The sequence below is a fragment of the Amphiprion ocellaris genome, chromosome 7, assembly GCF_022539595.1.
Source record: "Amphiprion ocellaris isolate individual 3 ecotype Okinawa chromosome 7, ASM2253959v1, whole genome shotgun sequence".
Taxonomy (NCBI): domain Eukaryota; kingdom Metazoa; phylum Chordata; class Actinopteri; family Pomacentridae; genus Amphiprion; species Amphiprion ocellaris.
Window position 1 is genome coordinate 33671062 of NC_072772.1, and position 19900 is coordinate 33690961.

The following is a 19900-nucleotide window of genomic DNA, read 5'->3' on the forward strand; positions in this document are numbered from 1 at the left end:
GAATTTTGCTCATAATCTCCAATTCAGTCGATTTTAACTCTGACTGAAGTCATGTTTGTGCTGTTTTGAGAAGATTCTTTTTAGGCTTTTCGACTAAAAAGGCGATAATCAATTAACTATAATGTCATTAAAAGTATATTTACACTTTTACCCCTAAAATTCAACCAAAACACGGTCGGAAATGATGCAACAACTGAGCTGCCTTGGCGGAGTTCTGCGCTCTGAGTGCTTTTCTAGTTCTAGAATGATTTAGGTAGATAGATGGAGACGGCTAAATGAGCCACAAAAATCACCAGAAAAGTGGCTCAAGATTCTTTCAACTGTTCTGTTGCTGAATCTTCTGAATCTTCTGAATCTTTCTGATCCTTTATTTTCTTCTTTTGCAGATAAATTCCAAGCGTACGACATGGTGGGGATGGGAACCGTCACCATCAGCTACAGACAGGTAGGAAGCTCTTTACACTTTGCACACCGCAGGGAAATTCTAAAAGAAAGAAGCTTTTCTTCAAATATGACTTCAGGTGAACTTTAAAAGACGGAACAAAGTGAGGCAGTAGTTGTCATTTGTGCAGCACCTCGTGCAGTTTTGTGCTTGTTACGTCTCAGAGTCTGTTCAGCCTTCGTTTATTTGTTAAATTTTAAAAATCAGGTTAAGAATTGTCCTGGACTGAATTGTCCTGAGTTTGCAGAAACACAGAAAGAACACGAGGCTCAAAGATGCCAACAACAGAGCAAAGTTCAGCTCAGTTTTATCTGTAAAACTCACAATCATAAGTCACCTCAGGACACTTTACACGTTAAGGTGAAGATCTCATGGTATTGTGGAGATGATATAGTGACTCTAACATGCTGCAGCTCGTTTCAGACGTTCGCAGTGTTCCAGGGAAATGGTTATTTAACAGAACAGTGGAAAATTTCCAGAGAAAAACTTGTTTCTAAACCACCTTGCAACACCAAGACATTAAAAGTGTAAAAGGAGCATAAAATCAACATGAAAAAAGACATCAAAGCATAATTTAAAAGTAAATAGAGAATTAAAAGTTAGGTTAAACAGAAAGGTTTGCAGTTCACTCCCTCACCCCGACAGGTCGAGGCAGATATCTGACCTCCCTGGTTCTGATTTATTTTATTTTTTTTAATTTTTCACAATTGCTGCTTTTATTTTCAATTATTTTTTAGGTATGTTTAATGTCTGCTCACCTGCCTTCTTCAGCTGTAAGATAAGACTAAATTTTATTCATTTATTTTTATTTACTACTATTATTGTTAGTAGTAGTTTTATTATTATTTTTACCCTTGTTTTTATTGTTTTATCTCTATTATCTTTTATTACATGGAATTTTCTATACTTTTATTTATTCTCTTTCACCCTTTTAATGTATTTATTTATTTATTTACTTATTTATTTTATTATTTGTTTGCTATTATTATTATGTCTCCCCTTATTTTCTTTTGTATTTTTTTGCTTTTATTTATATAGTATATGTATGTATTTATTTATTCATTTTTTAACTTATTTATTTTTATTTATTTACTAGTTTTATTATTATTACCCTCCCCTCCTTATTTTCATGTGTATTTTTTGGCTTTTATTTATTTATCTATATTTTAATTTATGTTTTCATTTATTTACTTATTTATTTTCATTTATTTAATACTTTTATTATTATTACTTTTTCCCTTTATTTTCACGTGTATTTTTTTTGCTTTTATTTATTTATGTTTTCTTTTATCCTTTTGATATATATATTTATTTTTATTTATTCATTTAGTTATTATTATTATTATTATTATTATTATTATTACTATTATTATTACTTCCCCCCTTATTTTTATATGCATTTCTTCCTTTTATTTGTTTATCTATTCACTTTTACATTTTAATGTATTTATTTATTCATTAGTTTACTTATTTATTTACTATTATTATTATTATTATTATTATTATTATTATTATTATTATTATTATTATTATTATTATTATTATTATTATTATTATTATTATTATTATTATTATTACTTTCTCTTCTTATTTTATTTATTTTTCTATTCTCTTTTACCCTAATAATATATGTATCTTTTTTATTCAGCTATGTACATATTAATTAATTATTATTTTTATTATTATTATTATTATTATTATTTTTATTATTATTATTAGTAGTAGTAGTAGTATTACTTTCTATGCTATACTATTATATTGTGTGTTTACTGGCATTATTATTACCCCCCCCCCATTTTCATGTGTATTTTTTTGCTTTTATTAATTTACCAATTCTCTTTTACCCTTTTATTGTATTTTTTTATTCATTCATTCATTCATTTATTTGCTTATTTATTTTTATTTTTATTTACTACTATTATCATAATTTTTTATTATAATTTGTGTTATTATTATTATTATTACTACTACTACTATTACTACGACTACTTCCCCCCATTATTTTTATGTCTTTTAATTTTGCTTTTATTTATCTATCTATTCTCTTTTACCCTATAAACATATGTATTTATTTATTTATTTACTGATTTATTTTGAAGTTTATCAACCCCACGGGGGAAATTCTTGAGCCAGATATTACTCATAAAAAATGACAAAACATGAGAATAAATTCGGAGCTGAACAGAAAGGCGGTGAGAAGGTGTTAAAAATAAAACAAGTGAGCTAAAATAAGACTAGAGTAGAAAAAAAGGGAAGTGATTCTGAGTTGTAAAGTGATATTAGACTTGAAACTGGAACAGAAACTCTGAACAGAGAACTGAGAACATTAGAGAGACAAAGCACTGCATGCATACTCACATTTCTGCAGTTATATTAAACTTTTTTGCAGTAATTTAAAGTTTTTTTTCTGTTTTCTGATTGGTTCCAGTGGCTCCACATGACCATGTACAACTGAACTGACTCACATTCACCAGGATCCACTTCTCTTTATCTTCTGATCATTTCAATGCTTTTATTTCTTCTTAAACGTCTTCTGCTGTTAGTTTTTCCTCTCGTTTGTCGTCGAGCCGTCAAACAGTAACAGCGAAAACGTCGGCGGTTAAACGTTAAAGCGATGTGAAGTTTATGATTCACCGAGTCGCTGAAACTTCGCTTATTTCTTCTATCGACTGTGAAATCGTTCATCCGGCGTCTAAATTAGAGATTTAAGGCCTCCGTCCTGCAGCCTGATGGGAAAATAAACAGAAAAATAACCACAATTTATAGCCAAAATACACTGTTTCTGCTCATCGGTGCTGCTTTTGTGATGAAATAAAGTCAAATATGACAATCTGATGCAGTAAATTCATACAAACGTGCATTTTTATTTCACTTTCACTCCTTTTTTCATCTTCAAATGTTCCACATTGACGACTCTTAAATGTTTTATTTGACATTTCATTCTCCTCCGTGATGCATTTCTTTGTTAAATGAAAAACAATGAACTGAATGATCCATTTATCCTGCTGGATGTGTGATTGTAAAACATGTACATAAAGAGCTGTGTGAATAAAGAATGTGAAAAACAGTGTTAAGTTTTTCTTCTGCAGTTCGTTTCAAGGCAATTAGTGACAAATTTGCTTAAATTTCTGCTTGTTCAGACATTTTAGAAGCAAAAAGAACAGCTGACAGCACGTTTAAGGGTTAAAATATGAATAAAATTAATTGAAATAAGTAAAGTTTTGAAGAAATGAGCCATTTAGTTTTGTTTTTTTGCTGAAAAATTTGCTTAAATCTGATTTGCTGCTGTTTCTTGGTGTCATTTCTGAGCTGTGACGCTTCAAACTGAATTTTTCTTGTCTGTTTTGAATGATTTTTCCACTGAAATTGGCTTTAATGTTATTAAAACTATGACATTTACACTTTTACCTGTAAAAATTCAGTCAAAATCAGCTTCCACAATTAACATTAAATTAGATTTGACCTAATAACATTGATTTGAAAAACTTTTTAGGCTTTTGTTTTAGGTAGATAGATGGAGTTTGACATGTAAATGAGCCACATATAGAAAATAATGTTAAAAAAAAAAAGTGTTAAGTTCTGGTTCTACTGTTTGATTCAAAGCGATTAGTGACAAATTTGCATAAAATTCTGCATATTCAGACTTTTTAGAAGCAACAAATACAGTTAAAGGCACTTTTAAGGGTTAAAATATGAATAATATTAATTGAAATAAGTAAAATTTTGAAGAAATTAACCATTTAGTTTTGTTTTTTTGGTGAAAAAGTTGCTTAAATCTGATTTGCTGGCGCTTATTTGTGTCATTAAGTTGTGATTCTTCAAACTCAATTTTTCTTGTCTGTTTTATTTCTTATTCTGTTTCACTTTTACTTAATTAAATTTTCCTTGTGTCCTCTCTGTGACTGAAACTCATCGGTGGGTTATAAATGTAAATGTTAACCTCCGTCCATGGGGGGATATTTTGAGACGCGACCCAGTGTTCTGCGCTCATGTCTGGAATGCGTAAATATCCGTCTTCCAGCATCGTTCTTTAAAGCGAGAACATACCAGAGTGTGTGTGTGTGTGTGTGTTTCTGTGTGTGTTCAACTTCCTGCTGCCGTTGTGTCATTTCAGATCAAACAGGCTTTAAGAACAGAATGTGAAATTCATACGTCGGACACACCCAAACACTCTTCACCTCTCAGTGGGCTTCAAAGAAAGTGTCTTTTACACTTTGTTTAGATCTAAAAACAACAACGAGCATCACCAGAAGCTCGAAATATTAAAAGAGCATCGACTTTATCAAAAAATACAAGACAAACTTGGAGACACAACTGTGTCTCTGTCTTCTTTTTATTTTAGCATGTTTGAGAAATCTCCAGAAACACTGAGGTGAGGCAGCAACAGAAACAGTATTTTAATGGAATATATTGCAGTTTTTGTAAGGTTTCGTGAAAACATTTTGGTGTAAGATGTGTTCAGTCTGGAATTTAAGATTCTTTCTGATAAATATCTAGTCTTTCTGTCTTGTTAAAGTGTCCATGTGTTGTTGTTTTTTTATATATCAGAAGACAAATCATGAGTAAAATAAGAAGTCAGTTCTATTGTGGAATATTTCCACCATAAAACTGTATCGTACGAATCTCAAAAACACAGATTTGGACTTCTTGAGGTAACAAACCGAAAGAATGAATCATGTCTGTTTGCCGGTTGTGACTTTCTGCATCCTTCTTCTTCTTCTTCTTCTTCTTCTTCTTCTTCTTCTTCTTCTTCTTCTTCTCCTTCTCCTTCTCCTCCTCCTCCTCCTCCTCCTCCTCCTCCTCCTCCTCCTCCTCCTCCTCCTCCTCCTCCTCCTCCTCCTCCTCCTCCTTCTCCTTCTCCTTCTCCTTCTCCTTCTCCTTCTCCTTCTCCTTCTCCTTCTCCTTCTCCTTCTCCTCCTCCTCCTCCTCCTCCTCCTCCTCCTCCTCCTCCTCCTCCTCCTCCTCCTCCTCCTCCTCCTCCTCCTCCTCCTCCTTCTTCTTCTTCTTCTTCTTCAGAATCAGTTTCCAGTTCCATCGTGTTTGGCTGGATTCCTCCAGTATCAGAACTTGTCATTGAACAGGGCAAAGTAGTTTGAACACAGCAGTAGGTGAGCTGGTGTGCTGAGCTGCAGTAAACAGGGAAGCAGGGAACGTTCCCCCAAATTTTGATAACATTTTCTACAAGTTACAACAATTTTTTAAAGACGAAGTTTGGCTCAAACGTACAAAGAACATTTAAAGAATGTTTTCATTTGCAATATTGTTCCTATAAATTTGATAATAATGTTTTGATGTCAACATTCAGAAGATATTGTCAGGAACACAGCTAATGTTTCATGATAACAAAGGAGGAACATTCTCAAACCAACATTCAAAAATGTTTTCTAGAAGTTACCAGGGTCTCAGATGATTTGAGATTAAATAACCCAGAAGAGTTCAGACATTTGAAGAATCAATGTCAAGGTGGTCCAACAAGTTGAAATGACTCTTTCTAGTGTGTTTTTCTGTCCATTTGTCACCCGTCTGTACATTATAGAAGTAAACCCAAAGACGTTTCCCTTTGAGCAGCACAGCTTAGAGGAAACAACTCCATTAAAGAGGAAGAACTCTGCGACAGAACATCTGCCTTGACCGGTTGGGTTGACGGGAGAGAAAGGAAGAACATCGAGTGAAGAGGTTTATCTTCTGTGAGAATCTGCATTGACTTACACTGAGTCTCGTTAGCAAGAAAGTATTTCCACATGCAATGCTCGCAGTTAGCTCAGCTACACGATCCCACAGATCCACTCCGGACACGTCATGATTAAAGAAAAAATATAAACTCTCCGGTTTATTTTGTTCTCCAAAATATAATTCCACAGACAGGAAAAATGCGGCTGGCTAAGATACTTGTAATTCTTGCTGGACGCAGGTAAGAAAACTGTATGCTTCTCTATCAAGCACAGACAGAACTGTCGTAAAACGAAACGTAAACAAACATCTGCATCTACGCTTGAGACATTAAAGGGCAACTACGCCTTTTTCATCAACATGTACACACATAATCAAACTTCATCATATAAAAATGAAACTCAAATCATATTAAAGTATATTTTCAATAAGCTACTCCATTTTTAGCCACTACATACCCAGCCCCTAATTGCTTTCTAGAGTAGAAACAATTACAACTTATCTGAACATCTTTCATCTGAGTAGTACTAAATAACAGTCTATAGAAACAGTCTCATGTTGCTTCTTGAAGTAAGCAGAGCTTCGTTATTGGTCTCTCAAGCTCATTAGTCTTTGTCTTGACTCGGACCTTGCGGACCATTCCATGCTCATCCTCAATAGTTTTGATGATCCTTCCCATCAGCCAGGATCCCCTAGGTGCTGAGTCGTCGACGATCAAGACTACGTCTCCTGGGATGAAGTTTCGTGATGGATAGTTCCATTTTTGTCTTGCCTGTAGTTGAGGCAAATACTCCTTGGTCCAGCGCTTCCAGAATAGGTCGCTCATATACTGGACTTGCCTCCATCTTCTACGTACATAGATATCGTCCTTCTTGAAGAGTCCCGGTGGTAAGTCGGGTTGAGTCTTCAATAGCAACAAGTGCTGTGGGGTGAGAGCTTCCAGATCGTCGATATCATTTGAAGGCGTGGTAAGAGGCCTAGTGTTCAGGATAGCTTCACATTCGCAGAAGAACGTCTGAAGACCCTCCTCATCCAAGCTTTGTTCTCTCAGTGTTGCAGTCATGATCTTTCTGATGGAGCGGATAATTCTCTCCCACACCCCCCCGTGGTGTGATCCGGATGGTGGATTAAACATCCATCTGATGTCACGCTGGAGCAAGCTATCCTCAATCTGTGAAGTGTTCCACTCCTTTATAGCCTTTTTGAGCTCGCGGTCGGCTCCAACGAAGTTGGTCCCATTATCAGATCGCATTTCCTTCACTTGACCTCTTCTTGCGATGAAGCGACGCAGAGCGTGAATAAAGGAGTCTGTGTCTAGCGACGTTGCCATTTCGATGTGGACTGCACGACTTGTGAGGCATGTAAATAAGACACCATACCTTTTAACAGATGATCTTCCACGCTTCACGTCAAATGGTCCAAACAGATCCACCCCACTTCTAGTGAAAGGTGGTTCGTCCGGCACGACCCTGTTTCTTGGCAAATCTGCCATCATCTGTGTGCCTGGCGCACCATGTTGTCTTCTACAAGCAGCACAGCGGGACAGTATTTTCCTGATTGTCACAGGAGCATCTATAATCCAGTATCTTTGACGTATGTGAGACAAGACGTGATTGCGTCCACTGTGTCCCAGAAGCTCATGTGCGTCCTGAAGAATCAGATCAACAACGTGATGGTCTTTGGGCAGAAGCATCGGATGCTTGGCTTCTGTTGGCATACATGCTCGACTGAGCCTCCCTCCAACGCGAAGGATTCCTTCTTGAAGTTGTGGGTTCAGTTTGTATATTCGACTGCCTTTCTTAACTGTCTCTTTCTCTGAAGAGCAGATATTTCCTCTTGGAACTTAATTTGCTGACAGTAGCGGATGATATCCAGCTCAGCTTGTCGCAGATCATCCACAGTCAGGTAAGTCTGTTTGAGACTCTTCTTGTAGTTTGCCATTTCTTTGTTCATTTGTACTTGATCCTTGTATACTTCACACAGTTCTTTTCTCTTCCTTGACAGGTTCAGCAGGATTCCCTTGACTCGAGTGAACCACGCTACTGTTTTCTTGAGCCGTATCCATGAAGAGAAGTATTCTGTTAGTCGTTGCATTCCATCAATGCTTTCTTTTACTGTTGTAGCATTAACAAGTATGCTTTTCTTGACCTCAGGATCCGTTACTGTGAGCTCCTCTTGATGACCCAGATTGTCTGGCCATTCTAGTTCGGACTTGCTGAGGAAGGCAGGCCCTGAGATCCACACTTTGTTATGAATGAAGATGTTCGCTCTTTGCCCCCTGGAAGCGAAATCAGCTGGATTCAACTGTGTGTTTATGTAGCGCCATTGTTTCACTCTTGAGGCTTGTAAGATAGTAGCGATCCGGTTAGCCACAAATGTTTTAAACCTGATGTTCTCATTCGCTATATACTTGAGTACGGCCGTGCTATCTGTCCAAAACTTGGACTCTCTAAGTGGTAGCTGCAGCTCTTTCTTTAGCATAACATCACCTTCACAGCTAAGGCAGCCGCCGTCAGCTCCAACCGTGGGATAGTTGTGGACTTCAGTGGGGCAACCCTTGCCTTTCCCAAGACAAATGAGCAGTGTATTTGATTGCTGATACTCTTTTGGACTAGGTATGTGACAGTACCATAGCCTGTTTCGCTTGCATCACTAAAGTGATGTAGTTGAGCCTCCACTGTGGCTCCGAACCTCTGGTGGCTTGAAGCACCTTTCCAATCCAAAGTCTGTGAGATGCTGAAGCTCTTCCATCCACCTTGACCATTGTTGTCCAAGATGATCTGGCACAGCATCGTCCCATCCTGTTCTCAGTCTGCACAGTTCTTGCAGGATGTTTCTGGCAAGTAGTATGACAGGAGGACAACATACCCAATGGGTCATAAATTGAACTCATCATTGACAAGATTCCCCCTTCGGGTGAGAGGGCTTCAGTTGGATGTTAACGTGGAACTTGAACTCATCCGACTGGATACACCACTGTACTCCCAAAGCCCTCTCGATGGGGAGTGCGTCTTGATCAAGATCCAGGTCTTTAACTTTCTGTTGCCTGTCCTCTGGTGGAATGCTTGACAACACGTTCTGGCTGTTTGTCATCCATTTGTCAGCCTGAATCCTCCGGCTTGACAGATGGCCGTCAAGTCTTGATGTAGCTTGACTGCTTCTTGTTCAGAGGCAACTGATTTCAAACAATCATCAACATAGAAATTATGTAAGACTGTGTCAACTGCAACTGCGTCAAACCTGTCCTTATTATCTTCAGCACATCTTTTCAATGCATAGCTGGCGCAGCGTTGGGGAAGAGGTGGCGCCAAATAAGTGAACCTGCATCCTATATTCTTGCAGCTCTTGGAGACCGTCGCCTTCTGGCCACCACAGGAACCTGAGAAGGTCGGCATCTTCTGGTGGGACTTGGACTTGGTGGAACATTGATTCCACATCTGCCATTACTGCAACCTGTTCCAGACGGAACCTTGTTAAGACACCTATCAGACTGCTTGTTAAGTCCGGGCCTTGCAACAATTGTCCGTTGAGTGTGGCTCCTTGGTACGAGACTCCACAGTCGAACACACCCTTATTTTTCTGTTTCTTAGGGTGGTAGACACCGTGATGCGGGATAAACCACACCTTTCCATCGCTCCGGTTTAATTCTTCATCTGGTACTTTAACGGCGTAGCCCATGTTGATCACTTTGTTCATGAAGTTAACATAGTCTTCCTTGAATGTCTGATTCTTTGAAGCTTCTTCTTCAAGTTGAGGTGCTCGTTGTTCTGCCACTACTTTGTTGTTGGGCATTTTCACATCATTGTTCTTCAGTGGCAAACCAATAGAGTAGTGGCCGTCGACCAGCTTGGCTGATTCAGAAACTCTGTCCATGAACAGCTGATCATCCTTTGACATCTCCAAACACTCTCCTTGAGCATTCTCAGGAAAATCACACTTGAATTGCTGAGTCCATAATTCTTCCAGTCGAGCCACAGAGATGCGATTCGTTTTGATCAGTGGGTAGCCATGTTTTGTCCGGCGTCTAATGTTCTCACGCAGCGGTCCGTTTATGGTCCATCCCAGCGCTGTGCGTACTGCATACGGCCCATCTTTGACGCTGCGGATTACCTCCTCTGGTTCTAAGGCCTTTACTACATTGGTTCCAATCAGAAGACCGACGTCTGCGTTGATCAAAGGAATTTGTACACCTCGCAGATGTGGCCACTTATCCACATCCTCTTGAGTTGGGATGTTCTCTTTACTCACAGGGATAGCCTTTTGAGCGAAAACCTCCGTAAGCTCAATGAAGTTATCGTCCTCGAGGCTGCTCACTTCGAGGTCTGGTACAGCTTTGCAGGATACTGCCTTTTGTTCTCCCATTGTAGTGAGCAGAATGTTTACATTCTTTCCTTGCAGGTGAAGGTCGTTGGCCAACTTGTTAGTGCAGAAAGAAGCGTTGCTCCCTGGATCCAAGAACGCATAACAAGTCAGCACCTTGCTGCCTTTCTTTGCCTTTACTCTCACAGGGACGATGGCGAGGATACTATCCGTACCCCCAGCCCCAGTCTGGGAGCTTGTGTCTCCTGCATCCACGAATCCGCTGACCACAGTTTGCTCCTCCCTCTGAGATTCGCTCTCAGAATCCCCCTCTGAAGCCTCTTCCTTTGGTAAGTTTTTGGGTTTCTGTTTTATATGTAGGAGCGTAGGATGTGTTGCAGAACATATCTGACAGCTCTTCTTCTCTTCACAGACCTTACTCATGTGTCCTGCTGTAAGACAACTGAAGCAAAGTCCTTTGCTCTTGAGGAACTCCAACTTTTCTTTATGCAACATTCTTTGCAACCTTTTGCACTGTTCCATAATATGGTCTCCCTGGCAGAAAATACAGGGTTTGTTGAAGGCCTTGTTCACTTGTGTTCGTTTCTCCTGTGTTTTCTTGTTTCCAATGTCAGCGCCTTTCTCAGATTTCTGAGGTCTGATTTCGGTGGCTAGTATTGTGACATTCTTCTTTCCACTTGACCTTTCTGTCTTACTGTCTGACTGGCGTCTTGTTTGTCCTGGGATTTCACCGAAAACAGGATGTGATGCCATTTCCGCCTGCGCGTTGATGAAAGCTACTACATCTTTGAACTTTGTGCGGCGATCCTGCCTTTTCTGAATATCTATGGCGACACTCCTGAATCTTTCTCTCAGTCTGTAGGGAAGCTTTGCGACGATCGCGCGCATGTTGGCAGCATTTTCCATCTCCTCTAAATACTCAAGTTCTGACATCACATTGCAGCAGCTCGTGAGAAAGAGAGCATATGAATCGAGTGCCTTGGCATCGTCTGTCTTTATCACAGGCCAGTTTAAAGCCTTGTCCAGGTAAGCCATGGAAATCTTGTATTTATCTCCAAAACGTTCTCTCAGAAGCCTCTTGGCTTCCCAATAGCCCTGTTCTGGGTCCATGTGAAAGCAGCTGCGCACAATGTTATTAGGCTGTCCATTCGTATGTTGTTCTAGATAGTAAAGACGATCCTTACAATCTTCAGTCTTGCTCTCTACGCCATGTTCGAACGCTCTTATGAAGAGACAATATTCTGTTGGATCTCCCTTAAAAACAGGAATGTTCTGAGGTGGCAAGGTAGAGAGCTTCTGTTGCTTTATGAGGCTTTCTGTAATGTAATTTTGGCGTTGCATGACAGTAACCAAGTTATCTGGAGGAACAAAATTGTCCACAGAGTATACAGGGGCTTGTATCATGTGGTCACCTGCATCTCTTCTCCCTACGTGGCTATGCTGACTGCCACCGCTGACTACACCACCCTCACTGTGGCTGACGTGCTTCAATGGAGCAGACGTTAAAACATCCACTTTACTTCCCTTGGTTCTGCTTGACACTTCTGAACCTTCATATTGTCTTAATACAGCCAATCGAGCATCAGCTGCATCAAGCCCGGCTTGTAGCTCCAACTCTTCCTTTTCGGCCTTGAGCTGTAGCTCTTGTTCTTCTAAAGCCTGCTTTCTTTTCAATGCCGCCGTCTTGGCTAACAGCGCAGCTCTTTCCAGCTCAATCTTTAAGCGCTCAGAATGAGCTGACGATGTTGAAGCAGAGCTGACACACTTAGACCTTTTGGATTTCTTGGATGTGACAGACACACTATCTTCAGGCTTTAGCTCATCAGAGATCCTCTTAGATTCCTCTTGGCGCAGCTTAGCCGCCTGTATCCATACATTCACATCTTTCACAAAGTTTAGGTGCTGAGAAATTCTTGGCTCATACCAATCCCTTTGATCTGTGTTCATGTTCTCTTCACATCCTATCTGGCAAAACAGGTCTTTAACATGCACATTTATTTCACTGAGCTTGTTAATCAGTCCTTCATATTTGGTCAACAGTTCACCTTTTATGTTTTCCACATTTGCATCATCATCCATTAAAGCATGCAATTCACTCCTCTTCTCAGTGAGCTGGCCCAATATAGCTTTTCTTGAGGATATTCTCAATTGCAGATTATGTTCTAATCCTTTCTGTGTTGACTTAACAACTCTCTTGTTCTTTTCCACGTTCAGCCCTACCGTCTCCTCCATTCCCGTTCCGGACATCATAGACGCGATCGGTCCTTCCAGAAATTAGACGGGTCCCGGTTGCGCTCCGACAGTCACACAGCGGCCGAGACGAGCTCCGTTCAATCTTGAATCCGTGCTCCACTTTCCACAAACCTCTCCGACGGTTCCTTGTCCAACGTCGAGCGAGTTTTCTTACTAATGAAGAGGTTTATCTTCTGTGAGAATCTGCATTGACTTACACTGAGTCTCGTTAGCAAGAAAGTATTTCCACATGCAATGCTCGCAGTTAGCTCAGCTACACGATCCCACAGATCCACTCCGGACACGTCATGATTAAAGAAAAAATATAAACTCTCCGGTTTATTTTGTTCTCCAAAATATAATTCCACAGACAGGAAAAATGCGGCTGGCTAAGATACTTGTAATTCTTGCTGGACGCAGGTAAGAAAACTGTATGCTTCTCTATCAAGCACAGACAGAACTGTCGTAAAACGAAACGTAAACAAACATCTGCATCTACGCTTGAGACATTAAAGGGCAACTACGCCTTTTTCATCAACATGTACACACATAATCAAACTTCATCATATAAAAATGAAACTCAAATCATATTAAATTATATTTTCAATAAGCTACTCCATTTTTAGCCACTACACCCTGGCTCAGTCTCTTCCAACATCCCTGCTAATGTTTGAAACATGGAAAATAATCCCTGTGTTCACCTTACTGTAGCTTTAGCAATGCAGCTAGCTACTAAGAATGATGCTGTCAGTGCAGACACAGTTGAAGAAGTGGTGGCCTTCGTAGTTGCTTTTGTCCTTCCTGTTCACATTTTGTTCTTTAATAAAAACTCCAAAGGATTGTCTTTTAATGGAGGGTGCTTGGTCTCCATGTGTCAAAGCAGCTTTGAAGGTTTTAAGGCTTTGTTGGATCGCCTGTCGCTACATATTAAACAGAGTGGACTTGGAGCATCACCTGTTGCGAGGAACCCGTAATTTAAGTAGGACTCTTGGTATTTTTTTTTAAATGCTGCTTTATTTTTGGTGGCATTCTTGGAGTCTTTTGCTGTCTCATTGTTGGGTCTTTGCTCCTTTTCAAAGAAGCTCTTCAGCAAAATTAGTTTTTTACTCATTTTTGCTAAGGTTAGCTTGTGGGCTAACCATTGCATGAAAGATGCACGCAGGAGGAAGCTGTCATTTTTTAAAATAAGATATGTGGCAGACTAATGTAAATAAAATGACAATGCATGTTTTTATTCTTTCTGTGTGGCCGTGTACCAAATGATCCACGGACCGGTACTGGTCCACGGTCCAGTGGTTGGGGACCCCTGAGCTAACCCACTAATCTGGCTTCGTAGTACAGACCAACAGCAACTCAGACAAAATATGATTCCAGACTCACCAGTGAGCTCCTCCACTCGTGCATGAGAACGGCCCTGACACCATTCAGGCCGACTTTTACCATCCTGGCAGGATAAGCTACAGCTCTATTCTCCCACAAAGCAGCAGAACGTAGGGGAGTGGCTTACTAGGTTACATCAGCAGATATCACACTAAGTAAAGTTAGACATTATGATGTTAGAATAAATTTTCTCTGACTGGACCAACTTAACCAAGTCCACTACAGGATCCTCAACATGTTTTAACATGTCTGAAATTCATCAACTGACCGAGTTACTCAGGAAAATCTGCCTGCACTTTCTGAGAGCTTGACAGTGAGTTTCATATCAGTTAAGATTTAAATCAAAAATACAAAAGCTCATTTGAGCTAGATTTAAACACCGTGAGAACATTTCGATACCAGTTATTTACATATGGAGACTAATTTGTGTTTTTGATTAAGTTGGAAGCGTTTTTTTTATTACCAAAAACCACTGCTCTACTGTCTAGCTGGTCACATGACACACTGAAAAAACTTCAAAAAGCAAAAAAATACTTCAGCTTGAGGGCACATATCTACAAAACTAAGAACATTTTTAGCAAAGGAAAAGTCATACAATAGAAGATCAAAGCCTTTGGGAGTATTTTAAGGCTTTAATTTGACATAGGTGTGTGGATGGTAAATCTTTATATTTTTAAGGTGAGCATGTTCAGCAAAGTTGAGTCTTGTTTCCTTTAGGTTCCCATTAATTTTAAACATATAAAAATAATACCAAATCAGTCACTGCACATATCAGCAGTAAATGCAGTCAGTAATAGCACATCACTCCTTAATGTGCTCGGTTTATTTCCCAGATCCATTTATTAGTGTGCTTTAGTGCTTATGCAATGACAAACTAATAACCCCATAACAACATTGTTCGTGTGCTTCAGTGCATTAACACACTAAATTCTGCTTTACCATGTCAGCCATCACGGTGAACGTCACATTAACTTTACTTTTACTATAATTTCAACGCCTGCTTTGACAAAGACTTTCCACTGTGTGATGAAGCGATACCTGCTGATGATGGTACAGGATGTTGAAAGCCGTCACTGTCGCTGTGATGATGGACGGGTGGGCGGAGCCGGCCGTGACCGACATGCCCAGACCGCTGACCACCTGGACATGCAAGTCGCCGGGGACAACGGCATCAGGGGTGACAGTGATGTCACACCTGCCGAGGACACCGTCCCACTGCTCAGAGATGATCTGAGGAGGACGCAGAGAGAAGATGCTCAGAAAGAGAAGATATAAAAGTTAGGAACTGATGAAGAAGTGGAAGATGTGCAGCTCATCTACATGCAGCGACGTCTTTCCTGGTCGTAAGCCAATCACGGTGTTGTGATAGCCAAGGGCAGCCACTTGGGAGTCTTCTACTCTGAGCCAGTCATGGACCAGCTCTGTGACATCAACAAACCAATCGGATGAGCCCAGGAGATGGATGGACTTACTGTTGGAGTCCTGAGCTGTGAACTGAGTCAGAACCTGGACGGAGGAGCGCTGATAGACCGGAACACACCTGAGAACACATCAGGAGGTAAAGACCTTCAGAAGAACGTTCATTTAGGATAATATCATAGTAGGCTCAGATTACATTTAAGAACGTGTAACTAATATCGTAACAGAGTGGTTCATCTTGTTAAACAGTGACTGGTCATATTTTACTTGGATGTTCTGTATTTTCCAGGTAATTTCTCAGAAAGCTTCTAATAATCTACTAAAACAAATACTTGCAAATTACAGGACATTCTAAGAAAGTTCTGTGAAATTTGCTGCTAATTACAGTAATTAAGTACGTGTGTTATATTTAAATTTTTAAGAACAAACAAAGCGACAAAAAAATGGATAAACAGTATAAGATAGACAAAAACCACAAAAAGGAAACACAAAACGACAAAAAATTTGACAAAGGACACGAAACAAAACAAAAAAGAGACAAAAAAATAGACAAAAAAGTTACAAAGTTACAAAAAAATGGATAAACGACAAAAACGAGACAAAAAACACAAAACGGCATGCAAAACAACGCATAAAGCAAAACACAAAATGACAAAAATATGACAAAAAACACAAGCGAAACAAAAAGGAAACACAAAATGACAAAAACAAGAAACAAAACGACAAAAATATGAGATGAAAGTCAGACAAAAAACACAAAAAACAAAAACAAGACAAAATATTACAATGAGACACAAAATGACAAAAAAATTTGACAAACAACACGAAATAAAACAAAAAATTAGACAAAAAAATTACAGTGACAAAAAATGGACAAACGGCAAAAACGAGACAAAAAAACACAAAATGACAAAAACTGCACACAAAATAACGAATAAAGTAAAACAAAATGACAAAATAAGACAAAAAACACAAGCGAGACTAAAGGAAACACAAAACAATAAAAACATGAGACGAATGTCAGACAAAAAAAGAAAATGATAAAAAAATTTGACAGACGACACAAAACAAAACAAAAAATTTGACAAAAAAATTACAAAACGACGAAAAAATAGATAAATGACAAAAATGATAAACAAAATGAGAAAAACATGAGACAAAAGTCAGACAATAAACAACAAAAAAACAAGACAAAATATTACAAATGAGACACAAAATGAACAAAAATTACACACGATATGAAACAAAACAAAAAAGAGACAAAAATTAGACAAAAAGTTACAAAGCGACAAAAAAATAGACAAACGACAAAAATGAGACAAAAAACAAATACACACAACGTTGTTGCAGCATTAAAGAGACCATAGAGCAGAGTGAAGGTTGTTCTGTACCCGTTTTCTGTGAAGAGGTTCCAGCCATCGATGGCATTGAGAACAGGATCCGCTAAGGACACTTGAAGAGGCACCGATGGAGCCCACACTTCCAGACAAACAGACCCACGGAGCATGCCCAGAACGAACTCCACCACTGCACAGGTGTTCCCCAGCCCGGACTCACTGCCGTCCACAAAGAGGGTGGAGCAATCACTGGACACCTACGAGGAAGAGAGAGGTGGTTATTTATGGAGTGCCAAAGCCTTATATGATTTGCATATTAAGGCCCAAACCAAACAGTATAGACCAGGGGTGCCCAACATGTGGCCCGCGGGCCAAAAGCGGTCCTCCAGAGGGTCCAATCCGGCCCTCAAAGTGTAAAAATTCCAGAGAAAAACATTAACTGCAGATTGTAAATTAGTAAAACTATAAATTTAAAATCATTTCTAGGTTTTGTGTCTCATTTTTGTAATATTTTGTCTTGTTTTTATTGTTTTTTGTCTGACTTTCGTCTCATGTTTTTGTCATTTTGTGTCTTGTTTTTGTTGTTTTGTATTTCCTTTTCGTCTCGCTTGTGGTTTTTGTCCTGTTTTTGTCATTTTGTGTTTTGCTTTACTCGTTTTGCGTGCCGTTTTGTGTTTTTTGTCTCGTTTTTGTCATTTATCCATTTTTTTTGTCACTTTATAACTTGTTTGTCTAATTTTCTTTTTTGATTTGTTTCATGTCGTTTGTCAAATTTTTTGTCATTTTGATTCTGATTTTTGACATTTTGTTTTGCATGCTGTTTTGTTTTATTCTGTGTCGTTTGTCTAATTTTTTTGATGTTTTGCGTCTCATTTTCACAATAGTTTGTCTTTTTTTGTTGTTTTTTGTCTTTTTTTATCTGACTTTTGTCATTTTGATCATATGGTAGAAACTGGTCCGGTCCACTGGAGATCAAACTGGACTGGATGTGGAACCTGGACTAGAATGAGTTGGACACCCCTGGTCTAGAGAGAGAATGGGCAATGGGCAAGAAAAGTTTCTGGTAAGAGGAAGTAACCTCTGACAGACTGGAACTCGCTGGTCGTTTATTTCAACTGGTGGGGGTTTACAATTTAGCATGCTCCCCCTGTGACAGAAAAATCAATTTCAAGAGGTTTATCCAGCAACAGTACTATATATATATATATATCCATGATAACAAGATGTGAGTAATCTCTGTCATCTAGAAGACGGTCCAGTATGAAAGTATTGGTTTCTGCTTCTTGTTTGATTAAAGCTTAAAAAAGCTTTTAGCACTTTAGCACGGAGCTACAGATGAGTGCTTGTTCGTTACTGACTTCAGAAGCAGTCATTAATTAAAAACAATATTTATAATCCTCTTAGTGTCTCTGAGGGTGTTTCCATTCTTTTTCAGTGACAGCGCTCACACCATGCCATGGAGTGTTTTGTTGTAGGCGGTCATGTTGATTTTAAGCCTGTAAACAGCAAATATGTCAACTATGATACAAAAAATGACGCAATTATATATAGACCCGTGCAGAATGACTTGAAAATGATCCATAATTACAGAAAATTAGTCCAGAATGACGTGAAATTTGTCCTCAATAACACAAGTATTATTCCAAAGATACAAAAATTGTCCAAAGTGATTTGAAACTTGTCTAAAATGACTTGAAAATTGTCCAAAATGATTTGAAACTTGTCCAAAATGACTCTAAATTGTCCAGAATGACTCAAAACTTCTCCAAAGTGACTTGAAAATTGTCCATAATGACTCGAAAATTGTCCAAAATGGCTCGAAAATTGTCCAAAATTATTCAAAACTTGTCCAAAATGACTTGAAAATTGTCCAAAATGACTCAAAAATTGTCCAAAATGACAAGAAAATTGTCCAAAATTACTTGAAATCTAGTGACGAAGACTGAAAGGCACTGAACTGAGGAAAACACTAGTAGTCAGACTGAAACTGCACAGGACAAAGATCTTTCTCTGGTAATAAACCTGACTAGTGTACTGGACAGATCTTATGTGTCGCACCTTGATAGTGTTCTCGTTGGTCGAACGGCAGGTGACTGCAGAGGTAACATCGGACACCTTCTCATCGTCGCCTACAGCCAGAACCATCACAGGCAGCGACACCGGCTGGTTGGTCAGTATGGCTGTGTTGATGATGGTGTTACTCTGAGAACAGACAATCAGAGAAGACACAATCAGAAAGACTGGATGATATTATTGTGGCTCTTTAAAGACTGGAACAGAATAAAGTACCTCTGTGACGGGAGCAATGCCATAGATGTGTCGATCAGTGAAAGAAAAGATGCTCGTTGCCGTCCTGTGTGAAGATGGGGGGTTACTACGCCCAGAGTACTCCACCCACCAGCTGGCAGACACCGTCATGGCCACGCCAAAGCTCCGCCTCAATCCATCGACGGACAGACACACACTGCTGGAGGACAGTGGGACTGCAGGAAAACAGAGGCCAGACTGAGTGCTGCTACATTAGCATTCAATCCACAGTCCACAAAGAGTTCATCTTAACTATCTTGGTTCCATGAGTAAGGCCACTTCCAATAGTAGTTTGATAGAACCTCTTGAAAAACCTTCTCTGCACCTGAACTAAGTTGTAACTGGAATTCATGCTTTGTCCTGACACCAAAGTAGACCATAATTATGAGTTGTGTTCAAACAGGACTGGCACTTATGGGGCAGATGAAGCCGTATGGTTTCTCAACTGAAGACTCTGGACAAACTAAAGGCTTTTAGAGAATTCACCAGTTTTTAAAAGTTGTGGCACTTCTGTCCTTCTTCTCCAGTCATGTCCACAGCAGCTGAAGGCCGGTGTCATGTCCAACACTTGTTTGATCTCTTGCCTTCTCAAGGTTTGAAGTTGTTTTGGAAAAGACTTTTCAGTTTATAGGTGTACGGTGTACGGCAGTTCAGGTAACTGCAATGACTTCCTTATAGCCTTACATTCTACTTCCTACTTCTTGGGAGACTACTCAGACACATTTTGCAGTCATGTCCTCACATGGTGTAATAGTCCTAAACACCAGGAAGCATTTTTCTACAATTTTGGCAC

At 39.2% G+C, this 19900-nt stretch overlaps 2 protein-coding genes across 2 annotated transcripts in view; one reads left to right on the forward strand and one right to left on the reverse strand.

Moving 5' to 3' along the window:
• Positions 1-3509, forward strand: part of zgc:85932 (uncharacterized protein LOC405875 homolog) — a 39666-nt gene extending 36157 nt beyond the window's left edge. The window contains exons 19-20 of the mRNA XM_035958612.2: positions 387-445; positions 2871-3509. Of these exons, the coding sequence (XP_035814505.2) occupies positions 387-445; positions 2871-2897 (86 nt within the window). The 3' untranslated portion in view covers positions 2898-3509. The remainder of the gene's footprint in view (positions 1-386; positions 446-2870) is intronic.
• Positions 3510-14865: 11356 nt separating this feature from the next.
• Positions 14866-19254, reverse strand: LOC129349343 (transmembrane protein 132E-like). The gene is made up of 5 exons (XM_055012393.1): positions 19090-19254; positions 18859-19002; positions 16855-17057; positions 15365-15584; positions 14866-15274 (listed from the first exon to the last, which is right to left on the reverse strand). Exons 1-5 carry the CDS (start codon positions 19216-19218, stop codon positions 15035-15037), a joined length of 936 nt encoding a protein of 311 aa, XP_054868368.1. The 5' UTR covers positions 19219-19254; the 3' UTR covers positions 14866-15034.
• Between the last annotated feature and the right edge of the window lie 646 nt (positions 19255-19900).